Source organism: Mercenaria mercenaria, chromosome 11 (assembly GCF_021730395.1).
Source record: "Mercenaria mercenaria strain notata chromosome 11, MADL_Memer_1, whole genome shotgun sequence".
Lineage (NCBI taxonomy): Eukaryota > Metazoa > Mollusca > Bivalvia > Venerida > Veneridae > Mercenaria > Mercenaria mercenaria.
Genome location: NC_069371.1, coordinates 12,062,151 through 12,075,978, shown reverse-complemented (window position 1 = coordinate 12,075,978; position 13,828 = coordinate 12,062,151). Strand labels below are relative to the sequence as shown.

General features: G+C 33.2%; 2 protein-coding genes across 3 annotated transcripts in view; one reads left to right on the top strand and one right to left on the bottom strand.

Annotated features, from left to right (window-relative positions):
- Positions 1-13,828, top strand: part of LOC123531971 (polycystic kidney disease protein 1-like 2) — a 33,241-nt gene that overhangs the window by 1,252 nt on the left and 18,161 nt on the right. For both annotated transcript variants that reach the window (XM_053518571.1, XM_053518570.1), the window contains exons 2-8: positions 432-563; positions 7,229-7,320; positions 8,902-8,959; positions 9,508-9,609; positions 10,567-10,821; positions 11,281-11,434; positions 13,346-13,577. In XM_053518571.1, the coding sequence (XP_053374546.1) occupies positions 432-563; positions 7,229-7,320; positions 8,902-8,959; positions 9,508-9,609; positions 10,567-10,821; positions 11,281-11,434; positions 13,346-13,577 (1,025 nt within the window). The remainder of the gene's footprint in view (positions 1-431; positions 564-7,228; positions 7,321-8,901; positions 8,960-9,507; positions 9,610-10,566; positions 10,822-11,280; positions 11,435-13,345; positions 13,578-13,828) is intronic.
- Positions 1,495-4,934, bottom strand: LOC123532099 (uncharacterized). The gene is given in 5 exon segments (XM_053518576.1): positions 1,495-3,283; positions 3,587-3,695; positions 4,017-4,191; positions 4,633-4,686; positions 4,689-4,934. Coding segments are annotated over 5 exon segments (399 nt in total). The 5' UTR covers positions 4,738-4,934; the 3' UTR covers positions 1,495-3,271.

Here is a 13,828-nt window from a genome sequence, read left to right as displayed (position 1 = left end):
AAGTATTTTTTCTTAATAAAACTAAGTATCGTGGGCTGAGCGCGAAACTATTGTAACTGTAAATAAATAAAGAACAAGATACAATAGTTTCGCGCTCAGCCCTCGGTATGTAGATTTAATTTTTTTTTCCATCCAGCATCAGCTAGTAGTCCCGTACCAAGTTCTGTGGACGAAAAGTTGGAACTCTAAGGCTGATTGGTTAAGGTCGCTCGAAAACTGTTACAATGTAGAGTTTTTTTTCATTTGAGAATGTCATCCAGCTTGTTGATTCTATATTTGCAGGTGCCAACTCGTGCCTAGAATAATGAGAGTCACCTGTGATTATTCCTTATCAAAAGTTGCCATAGAACATATAATTTATCTAAAAAAAAAATATACATGTAAAATTTGCTGTTAGAAAATGAGTTCAATAGCATGAATTATGTATATAGATGCAGATTCGCGAGAACATCGTATCGGCGATAACAAAGGTGAATACGAGCAATGTAGAAGTGATGGTGTCTGTGACGTCCACACTGAATCAGGTCACACTGCAGAAAGAGGAGCTTTCTACGGAAATCAAAGTATTAATTTCTATATTTTGTGTTATTTTGATTTTCTCGGCAGGTGATATTTTTAATTCACATTTTATTACATAATGCAATCATCAAATATCATTTTATGGGGTCGTTCAACTATTTTTACACTACTGGATCTACATTCATTTATATCGTTTATTCATTTATGAATATCATTTATGATTTGTGATTTCCTGATATTTTTGTATATCATTTAAAACATTTAACAAAAAAGATTTATATTTAATCTATCATTCAATCTGTTAGATATTATAAAATCATTTTATTTTTATACGTCCGTGAAATTGGACATGATGTTTTAATCCGGGGACAGTTAATGGGGGCTGTCGGCGTCCACTTTCTAACTTTAGGATGTCTTTTTAAATGTTCATTAAACTTGTTCACAATTTATATGGGACCGGTATACTATCTCGGTCGAGATCGTTTACCAACATGATTGTCCTAGATACTCTAGAGTTAAAGCTCTTGAACTACTAAATATGGTGAATATCTTCAAGGTGAATGTCTTCGCTCTCTGACTTGAGTATTTCTTATCCAGTGTTCGAGATAATTGGTTACAATGTTGATGGGCATAATATGTGACAAGCCATGACAAAATGGTCCCAAATGACATTTTATGGAAACTGAGTTTTCAACTATTCTGAACACTGTAGATGTGTCTTACATTAGTTCAAAATTTTAGACCTTAATGTTAAAATTACCAAGTTACAGCATTTTTTTGATAGCAACTCTCTATTCAAAACTTGCATTTTTTTGTTTAAAAATATAATATTAAAAGAAAAATCATGTACTTACTCATTTATTTAAATTTCATATTTCCATCAGTATCAATGTATTTAACACAATTAGCATGATGATATGTTAACTTATATGAATGTGCTATTTATATGGAAATAAAATCAATTCAGTTTCCATAGCAACAAAACACATCAAAATTGCTAAAATATCAAGTCAACAGAGATTTCAGCCTACATCTGATGCAAAAACAAGGTAAATTAAAACAGTCCACTGTTGTACCAGTATATTAGTTCCCTAGAATTAAAAGAACTTGTATATTTCTGATTTATGTTCATCCAAATAATATCTAAAGGCAATTCCATAAATATTAAATACTTAAATGCATCAATCTACTTCAAATGTATGACACATTGCTCAATGACAATGTCAATTAAAAATCAAATGTATCAGTGTTGATTTTACAAAATTAAAGTGTTTACATATAATTCAAAGTTATTTTACTCTAATATGAAACAGAAAGCACACATACTTACTACTTTAGTTCTGTTTCCATGGCAACAACACTTTTTTGTAAAATGACGAATTCATTTTTATAAAGGATTCTCTTAATTTTACATATTTTTTCAAGTAACATATCATTTCAAACATATTCATCCTGGAGGGTAGTTATTTTTCATCTTAGTTGCATTAAATATTTCCACATTGTATATATTCCCAGTGGCTATCATTCCACATTGTATATATTCCCAGTGGCTATCATTCACTAAAATATTAAATACTTAGATGATTACTTCAAATGTAGAACATCTCATAAAATATCTTTAACTTCACTATATATATTAAATAAATTGTGTATGTAGAACTACATTCATAATTAACTGCCATGCATTAATAGTCCATTGTTTAATAATCTAACAGTGTTCTAGAGGAAGAACATATTTATACTGTGTTTATTCAGTGTGTATTATATTTAACAATAGCATAGTAACTGTTATGTTGGTACACATTGACTTGTAAATTCAACTGTTAACATAAACAATATGTAGTATTTGTTCATATTTTCAGATATTAAATTTAGGTCTTTAACCTTTAAAAAAGTACACAACACTTTCAAATTAATTACTAAACGTTTCAGAAAACACATTGAGCTGATATTTCTCTGTATATATTAAAATGTTATACACATTTTTCATTCACTTTTCGTTTTAAACGCCTGAGTTTTAACTTTTGACGGTTTTGGTATTGCTGGCTTTGGGCACACACAGCTTTTGTTGCAAAGTGGCGCTATCTCAATATATAAGTACCAATGTCTACAGGCATCCAGCTCAGGAATAGTAAAACGATTAGGAAATTTCTTTGAAAATGAACTAAATGACAATTATGTTATTTTTGTTGTCTGTTGTAGTGAGCAAGACAATGTCATCAATTTGACTGTTTGGTGTATGCATTTCAATGTGTCCAGTTATGTCTGGTCACTAGTGGTCAGTATTTTTACATGCATGAAGCAGTCTTGTTTTCATAATTAAGACATAATACAGGCAACAGTTTCTACGAGTGTCATGCATTTATCTCAGCAACAGTCACACTTAAGGATTTAAGGTTATTTACAATGTGTCACTTAAAGTTTTACACTGAGTAATTGATTCAATGTGTAAAAAATAACACTCTTAACATAATTGCTCTAGTCTCTACAAATTATATCAAATACTTAACCTACCTAAAATGATGATACTTTTTCAAATGTGGTACTGGTTTGAAAAACTGCTTTAGGAACTCTACCCAGTCATAAAATACCACTGGTTTGGTTGGGTCCTCTACTAGCTGGGGAATGCTGTGTCCACCACGAGAAGAATCAGAGACGGTCTTAGAAATGTCTTCTAACGTTTCCGCTGTTGAGTGACGCCAACGTACAAAAATGGTTTGAAAGGTTCTTAGTCTATGCAGTACAAACTGTATTAAAAGACCTCCTAAGGGATGAGAAAATAATGGTCTCTAAACTTAAATTACATATAAATGCAACATAACTGGTTCTTAAAGTAAGAGTGGTCTCGATGCAAGCTATCTCTTTACAGTCATGACTTTTGCAGCAAGGTTAATGAATACTTGGATATGACACAAAAACACATTCTTGCTATTAAAAGAAGCTCAAGAATAATATATGAAAACATGTTCCTGAAAGCCTGATTCATTTCTGATGTCTACATTCTTTCAGTTTCGGAATGTAACAGTGGATGCATGAAATAAAAGTTAAGTAGGATAACAACTAATACCTTCCACAGGCCAAAGTGCCAGTCAGGACTGAATTTTGTTTGCCCAGCTTCCATCAGGCTGTACTCCAAAGCATCATGTAAACCCATCATCACACGCCACATTCCATAACTAAAATAAAGTTGTATTGAAATAATTATTTTTTAGAAAAAAAGATTTTATTTTAGTACCCTAGGGTCCTCATTACATAACAGAGCGTCACTTTATTTAAACAATAAAATGCTACACAGCTGAATCTGTTACATATACAGCTAAATCTTTATACAGTATGTTGTGTACTACTAAGTATGTAATAAACAAACATATATGAGCCGGAAACCTGTGACTTTTCAAAATGAAGTGTCAGAAGATTATGTGATATTAAATTGTTTAACATCAAGCTGTGACTGTGTACTTGATAATGATATTTATTTATTTATTAAAAAGTCTTACCTTATTACCACATTGGTTTTATTTTGTCCAGTACAGTTGTCCATATGTAGTGACACATTCTTCTCTCCATAGCCATGATGCTGGAAGTTATGGTGGACCATTGATACTACACTATTTGCATCCCTACCAACAGCAGCACTGTACTTCTCATCAACTGAGTAGAAAATCTGAGAGCCTTAAAAACAAGAACATTGTCTATAAGAAATGCATTCAAGTTCTCATTAAACATGAAGTTAATCAACACTGACCGAAACTATCATTTCTCATAGATAATGCTTCACAACAGCTTGCAAATCAAATTGAATGCTTAGATAACATGACTTACTTTAGATAACTTCACTCATCACTAAATTTCAGTAATATTTTCAGTGTAAATTCAAATATAAAGTTTAAGAAATATACTCTTATGGCCTGAAGCTTTGATTCATGGGGCCATGACCTGTTTGAAGAATGTGAACTCATTGTATTTTAGATTAGTAGTTTGGAATTTCATGTGTAACTGGTATTGACAGAAAGCATTTTAGGATACTGATAGCAAATGTAAACACTAACTTTAAAATCCTATACCTGAAAGATACTGATACTGAATGTAAACACTAACTTTAAAATCATATACCTGAAGATTCACAGCAAACTCCAAAGCAACCGCATTTACGTGGTGTCTTGAAGTACAAAGGCCCTACTTGCTGAGCATAGTGAGGGTATAACACCTGTTGGGCATAGTCAAAACTGTAGTGTATCTGTAAATCTCTAACTGCTGGAGGTTGTCCTAAAAAAATACAAACAAACAGTTTTTATTGAGTACTTGCACAATTATAAATGAAAAAAAAAAGAAATATATATTTTGATTTGTCTACCAATAGTGAAAATGAAAAAAAAAAATGCATGTATAATTTATCCTCCTTACACATGTTACACCACTGCTAAATATAAGCCTTTTAAGAGGTCTATATTAGTTAGTATTACAACAAAAATTGACTGTGACACTTTAATACATCACTTTTTTTCTTGTTTTACTGTACTATATATATTTTTTTTCAGCTGTCATATATGTGCATAATGGTTGTGTAACTATACACATCTGTGACAGATAAAAAAATGTACAACATCTACCTCTGTTTTTTTTCTTCAGCAGACAGATCTGCATATTGTTGTTTTGTACTTTCGACTTGAAGTCTGTAATGATCTCTCTGGCATTTTACTTTATCTATGTGATCTTGATAAACATGCAGTTTTTCTAACTTCTGTTCCTTTGTAAGATTTCCACTATTTCTGATACTTTGTACATACTTCTGGCACTTAAGACAGAGATCAGTTGACGGTTTCATAATGAGCAAATAGGGACATTGTTCCAACCAGATTTTTTTAGATTCTGACAGGCAGACTTTCCTGAATGCATTTTCCTCTGCTGCAGCACAGTAAAGTGCATGAACATCCGCCTTGTTTCTGTCTGACGGGAGTAGTATATATTTTTCATTTCTAAAATTAGACATTCTCCCTGGTAGTGGTAAGCCATTTTGTGCTCCATAGGAAACAAGAAACTGCTTTATGTTCTGTGTGTCATCTAGAGTGAGAGCATGTTTAGGAGACTTGCCAACATTACCATGAACACGTGCACTCAAGCCGTCTGTGTCAATTGACCTTGCTATTCGAGCGACAGTCTTATGGAAGACACCGTGTGCAAAAGCAAAAGTTTCTCGACATATCTTTTGGCCATGAAAGTCATAATTTTGCCTGTTTTTCTCTCTAATTTTGGACCTTTCTGTGCTTACTCCAGTATTTCTATTGTGATACAACTGAACCTTTATAATCATGTCAAGTTCATCTCTGGATTTTTCTAAGCAAGACTGACGATACTTTATCAGTTCTGACCACTCAACAACCCAACTACAAGGTTTGCCATACAGACGTACACAACCGCAGCTTTGAGCTTTAAAGTTATTCTGTTTTACAACTTCTGCATTATCAGTTGGTAAACAATCAGACTGATCAATATGAACAGGTGCAGAGTTTTCATTTAAATCATCATCAGACTCGTCCAAATCTTCATCACTGATACTACCTTCACTGTCCGAATTTAGTACATTTCCAAAAAAGAGTTGATCAACTTGTTCCAGTTCATTTACAAATTCAGGATCGAAAAGTTCATACGGAATGGTACTTATAGAAGATGCCTGACTGGCTTGACTACACGTATATTCTGTCACCATTAAAACTTATGGATATACAGAAAAGACGAAGAATTCTGACATTTAGGAATTTTGACAGCCGACAACTGTCAACACCGCCATTTTTCGCTTCCGGTTCTCAATTACCATTGATAAATCAATAAACAAAACAGTATTTCTATATTTTGTGATCTAGATATTAAAGAAATTTGTAAAAAAAGATAAACACTTACCATAACAATCACAATTCCGCCCTGAGAGCAATTATTGCATGTATTTCTTTGACCCAGTTCATGTATTACATCGTTAATGGCGTGTTGATTTCAAAGGGAAATAAATCGATAGTTACTCATTATTTGTAATATTTCAGTGCTAGTGCGATAACTAAATCTTGAAACGTTTAAACTTTAATAAACCTGTCGTCCGAATTCATTAATTTTAACACCAGAAGCTGTCGTTTAAAAAAACAAATTAACGAGAACAAGTATCCAATTAAGTGACGTCAACTTCAACGTCATTTACCGAAATCGAGGCTTGTGTCATTTGGGATAAAAATGTCATGGCGGGACACATATCTTGGAAAAATTGATGACCGGTCAGATACTTCGAGTAACTATTGAATTATAGCCATCTTTTTATTTAAAATTGCTGGAATTGATAGTGTACACTAAACTTAGAATATTAATTGACATATTATCTTGATTAAGTTCAATAACCGGGGCTTCCGTTGCCGAGTAGTTAAGGTCGCTGCCTTTGAATCACTTGTCACTCACCGATGTGGGTGTGAGCCTCAGTCAGGGCGTTTAATTCATGTGAGGAAGCCATCTAGCTGTCTTACGGAAGGTCGGTGGTTGTACCCAGTTGCCTGCCTGTGATGAAATAATGCACTGAGATGCACCTGGGGTCTCCATTTATCATCAAAGTTGGAAAGTCGCCATATGACTTATAATTGTGTGGGTGCGACTTTAAACCAAACAAAGCAAAAACAAACACTAATTTGTTAAACATTTTGATGTTAAAACTCGAAAATACAATATTTTGTAGGATCAAGCGTTTGAGATGTACAATACATTTGTAGAGAAATTTCAAGAGATGGAAGAAACTACTTCTGATGAAGATGTCACTAGAACAGCCGCGTAAGATTACCGCACTATATTAAATCAATATGGATTTCATTTTACATGTTACAGTACTGAAGATATACTGTTACTAAAGTATTTTTATAACATGAAGAAAATCTCCTTCAGAAAGTTTTTACTTAGCTTAATAATCACTATCTGTGTATGTGGAGCTTCGTTTACAATTAAATGTCAGTAACAGTCTTGCAGTCGATTTAAATGTTTTACTAAAACCTGTATATTAAGTTTGTACTCGATTTCACCTGATACACAAAATTGTTTGTACAGTCACACAGATAAGTATGTACCCTTGTTGAATAAATTGCTTTGTAGTCATTAGTCCTTTCGTTCAAATTTGGCAAAATGTCGCTTAAAAAGTAAAATTCAATCTTTGTACTAATAGTGAGATATCGTGTACAGATTTTGTTTTTTTTGCCCAGAGGTTGCTTATGAATATAATCAAATTGAGTGTGCAGTTATTTTAGATTGTTATGTGTCCCACATATAGTAGGGAGAGACATGTTGAGTAAGTGCTGTCCGTCCGTCCGTCTGTTGGTGCAAAGCCTAGTTGTGCATATCGTCAGCATCTTAAGGTTTGATGATTTTCAGCGGAGTTATGGCCCTTAATTTATTAAATGTTATTGTGTTTTTGGCACATCTCGAATATTGTTTAGCAGTTTTCTACCAAACCTTACAGGTGTGATCAGTGCCAAGCCTCATTAAGCATATTATTGGCTTTTTCCCGGTTTAGTGATTTTCAGTGGAATTATTGCCCTTCATTTGTCAAATTTTATAATATTTTGGAAACTTCTCTTACACCATTGGGCAGATTTGCAAAAACCTTACAGGAGTTACCAGTGTCAAATGTAGTTATAGAAATCATCTTCATGGTCATATTCAGTGATTTTCCGCAGAGTTATTGCCTTTGATTGGTCATATTTTACAGTGTTTACACTACTAGCTTATACACATTGGCTGATATTCACCAAACCTTACTAGCAATTTGTGCGAAGCGTAGTTGTGCATATAACCGTCATGATGTTTATTAGATTATTATCAGAGTAGTCATGCTATTGATTTGTCATTTTTTATCTGTGATTTTGTACGATACCACTTAATGGCATTGTAACAAATTTCCTAAAGTTACGGCCCTTTACTTGTGTCAGTTTACAAAGTGGTGGGAGACATACGTTGTTCGTGAAAAGGCTATATCTAGTCTTTGCTACCACAGTATTTTCTTGTTGGTTCATAATCTATCTTCATGTTAACTTACTTAGTATGAGAGAAAAATGTTCTGTTATAGAGAGTTATATTTCCTCAAGCATTGTTGTTAGTAGAGATAAAATGTATCATTTATCTTACTTGCTTCCTTACAGAGCCTTTGCAAGTATTGTCTTAATATATTGCAGAGATATGGGTATACAGTAACAGCTTTGAAATCTTCCTTTAATTAAAATTGACTTTTTAATACATAGATAATGCGATACATTCCTTTACAATTATCAGCAGAAAGGATTATACATCTTCTGCAAGAAACATATCAGATTTTACCTTGTGTCGCTCGTTTTTTGTACTCAGCTGTTCGTGTCTTTTTTTCAGGACACTATTGTTTGGTGTTGGATCTGTTTTTGATATAACGACTGATGATTATTCCGAAGTATAGTACACAATTTGTATTTTTTTTACTTAATCATACGTTTCAAATATCTGGTATAAACTAGATGTTATTTAACCGTTAAAGAGATGCAACAGTTTTCATAATCATAACTGAAACTGGCATTTTATCATGATATAACCGCCCACTTAGGTCAACAGGCAGAGAGCATGTGGCTGCGAGTTCGAACGTGTTTTCTACGTGATGATTTGATGTGTGTTGAATCGTCCGTCGTCTACCACCTGTGATTCATGTGGAGAAGACAGATACTTACGTAGAAACGGCTATTACTAGTATAGAATCCAGGAACACTTGTTAGGTTAACTGCCGTTATAGTTGTTAAACGGTGCCAAACTCAAAACATACAAATGATTATGATAACCGATTGATGTTTAAGTTATAAATCCGTGCATAATTAATTTGACAAACACATCTCAAGGTTTTTACACTTTTTTAAAATAGTTTTATATTGGTAGGTGATTTTATATCCTTTTGCTTCTGGTGAGTATTCTAACAATACTTGTTTTTAAAGTTAATTTTTTTTACTCCAGGAAGTTGATAAGAGTAAAGAAAGTCAAGACACTTATGACACTGATTCAAGTGGTGACAAAACTACACCGTCTCCTATCTCTAAAGAGGAAAATAAGCAACGAGTATGTAGCTAAAATAAGTGTGTTCTTTGATTTATAAAACTATCGCGTCTTTTAAGCTCGAAATTAACGTTTACTATTGTTTCATCTCTGTGTTAAACTCTAAGCAGTTTACATTTTTATTGACTTTATTGGTTGTCTAAAAGTTTCGTCCAAAGAGTTGACCGTCATAAACTTCGTCTCTTGAATTCCAACTTGTTTACGTTAGCAAATGTTTGTTTAAGACCAATAGTTTTGTTTCAAAATTAGCTGCACTGAAGTTTTCATGAATGACATACGTTTTCTGTAATCCCAGTGGGAAGCATCGTCTAGAAAATGATACCGATGATTATAGCTGTAACCGTGATGTAAATCAACATATGTTCTGTCGTATGGTAAGAAGATAAAATGCTTTGATTCATTTGTTTGCTTTTGAGATATTTGCCTATATTTGCCCATGATTTCAGAGAGTTATGGATCTTCCTCCGTATGAAAAGCTGGCAAGTCGCCATATGACCTATAACTGTGCAGGTGTGGAGTTAACAGCTCCATTCCTAGCAAAAAATATTAAAAGATTCGAAAATTCATGCGGAGTGGAAGGCTTTTTCGTAAATTAATTCAAATGGCATCTATTCTTTTATCATTTTTTTAACTTTAGGAAGAAAGTATTTTCGCTATTTTTTATCAATGTATAGAATGAGAAAATATTCATACGACGGATTATTTCCTTTTCCATATGCCGGATCCAGATTTTGTTTTGTTCCATTATAAATGAGGTTACGACATGCGTTCCAGTTTATCACACGTGCAAAACTAAGTTCAAATTCTCAAACTGTCAAACTAAAATATCAACCGTTTACCTAGCGGGAATGCTCTCTGTAGCTCAAATTCGTACCTATGTTGCAGGTTTCATGTTAAAAATGTTGTAAGAAATTCTTTTTTCATTCACATTGTCATGATTTAAATTATACTGTTATACAGGTTAAAGAAAGAACAGAAAAGCTGTTAAAAAGTGTAGGAGTTATAAGTGAAATAGTCTTCAAAAGACAGGATGTTGACAGTGAACCAGCTTTATTTGAAACTCCTGTTCTGAGTATAGCAGTTGCTAAAGTGTCCCAAAAAAATTTGGCTGGAAAACCGCTGAAGGCTGAAGAAGGCGACGAAGATTCTACCACAAGTTTAGCTTTGCCTGCTGATCTTGACCTATCAGATACTGGTGATTCTGTTCGTACCGAGGTAATTTAAGTTTCCTTTGTTAGCCACAAATATACATTTATAATGGATATTCAGTAATATTTGAATGAATAGTTTTTTCATGTGGTATTCTGTTCTCAACTTCCCATTAACATGACAGACGTAAAAGCATTCACAGAAATATTTTTTTACCTTAAACTACTCGGTGTCTTTAGCAAAGTAAAGCGAAACGACTGGTTTGTAAGAGATTCGATTAAGGATATTTCTCATTGAGCCGGTGTTTATAGTTATACCAGTACGAAAATGAAGAAATTATTCATAATGTAATGAAAATGGTCAGGTACAATCGTTTAATCACAATTAAATACACCCTTTCTTTGTAAATGAAATCAGCATCGCTTTATTAATGTACATACTATACCGTTAAAACAATTATAGCGTTTGACGTTTGGAGACGGATAAGTCATAAACTTGTAGATTTATATAAATTTTTTTTTCCAGTTTGTTTTGATGAAAAAGAATCCTTATGTATGGGGTGAAAACTCTAAGAATATTAAGCCACCTGTCCTATCGCTGGAACTGAAACATTCACACAACGATGTTTTGCAAATTTCAAATCTATCTTCGCCAATGAAAGTTAACTTGGCACATGATGGTAAGTATGGTCCGATTTATTGTCACCTTTGTATGGTCCTAGATGTTGTATGTATTAGCATTTAGCCTGCTGGCGACAAGTGAATTTGCTATTGCGACGTCCTTGCAGAAGGACCATGGTCTGCACTGTTCGCTATTCAGTCAATAAATTTTCAGTGAACACCCTTTTGAATAATACATGGCTTTGTTTAAATTAAATTATGGACCAGTCCATTTTAGAAAATTAACAGGCTTAAGGCTATAGCGGTTATATAAAAGTAACTAAAGGATGTCAGAACACACGTTTTTGTTTAATTTGGGTTATTAAATATAGTAATATTAAAATGACTAGTATATTACACTTGACACTAATCAGTATTTACTTACGTTTATCAAACGAGTCACCAAGTACAGGAACAATTGAAAGAACTTTTATGTGCATATCTTTATCTTTACTGACTTTAAATCTAGTGAAAGGAAAAAGAAAAAATCAATTATCATTATTGGTTAAAATAAAAACTGAAATTATATATCTCCAAAAAAAATTAAAGCCATACTGTTAAGCTTTGGTGGTCCCATCCATTTTCCGTCCCACTGTCATGTCTACTTTATATCTTTTCATCGTTTTTAATAACGATTTTCCAAGACAACGTCAAACACGTCAGAAATTGTAGTGCAATTTCAGGGTCTTTCTTTGATACCAAAAGTCTTAGCTTTTTTTATCTTTTTGAGGGATATTCAAATTACTGATAATGTTTGACACAACCAACACAACTTAACAATTTAACATTTATACGGGGTCAACAAAACGATGGTGGGATTAAATGTCTCAGTTATTGATTTTGTCCCCTGTGTATCTTTTTTACAGCAGGTATTTTCTCTTTACATGTTTTTACATCTTTAAACTTAAGGATTTCAAAGTAATTACCGCCAATGTTCGCCATGATGATGCAGATCACAATTTCATTTACCTTTTATTGATACAGTATGAGAGAGTGCTTTTCTGTGTCTCACAACATTTTGGGGGTGAGATAGCGGGGCTCTAAAGTTTTAAGATGTTACATAAATTTGACCTGATGTTAGAAAACTTTATAAGAATGTGATTTAGCATGTAAAGTTGTGCATCTGTATGCCATTGGTACCATATGTTATCTAACAGATTTCAAATTGTCTTGATTGCTTTATAATTTATTGGCAAAAACGATTTGAATGGGATATTTACCATTGTCAGTTTTAGCCTCTTTTGTAATATTTCTTAACAAAGTCAAATTTGACTTTATTTGTTGATAGAATGTTATTAAACATTCAGGATGTCTTAGTTATAATAAACACAACGTTTGCATGTAAGAATTTCTACTTGTAGTATTTCCCTATTTTGGCGTTAAGGTTCACATTATTATATAAATTGATATCTAAGAAATTCATAAGGATCCTTCAACTATCTTCAGATATCTTGAAAATGATAAAAAGTTTATTCCTGGATCTTTACAAATAAAGCCACAATTTACCAATGTCCCTGTTACGTATTAAATAGATCAAGCGGTAAAATAGGAGTGTTATTTATTGCCTTAAAATAAACGGACAGTATGAGAAAATTGGAGTACCAGTGTTTTGTGTGCATGTCTTCAACTTGTCTGTCAGCCGTTTGCAGTTATTTGGTTAGGTATACGTAAAAGTAAAATACATTTTATATAGCTTTAATACTTAGCGTAAGGTAAATGTAAGAATGACAGCATTTTTAATTTTCATACTACATGTATACCAATGTTGAAATATGGCAAATAGTCCCCGTTCAGAATGACACAATGTTTCGTATTTAATTATAGTAGGGAAATGAAAATTCTTTTGATTGAGCTAGGGCATTATCATTTCTGTAACATGAAGCACGAATCATTTTTGTAAACATATTTTATTTATTTATATTTTGCTTAAGGTGGTCAAGTGGCAGGCATAATAAGATTGCTGTTAACTGTTGAAAAAAGCAACGGCACTGTTGCACTGGCTCCGAGTCGGGGACGCCCTTGTGCTGCGACATTTGAACTCTCAGTGGAAAGGGAAAAAGTGACGTCATTTTCACTATCTCTACCAGGCAACGTAACAGCGTTAGTTTCTATAGGATTGCACACAAAGTTTAATGTTACAAGTATCATAGGCTTAGGCTTTAGGTAGGTTTTCTGTTATCTAGTGTTTAAAAACTTACCAGTCTGACAGTGTAGGTAATGTAATCGTAAATGTCAAGTCAGAGTCTTAGAGTATTGATAAATACTTTTTACAATATATGTGTCAAGTGGGGAAAATGCGCAGAATTAAAGAGGTACATTATATTCACTTTACATAAGTACTTTTGGTTTGTTTGAGAACTAAGAGGATTCGTGGAGCGTGACACTTTGGCTGAGTGATTTGGCCGCTGACTTGG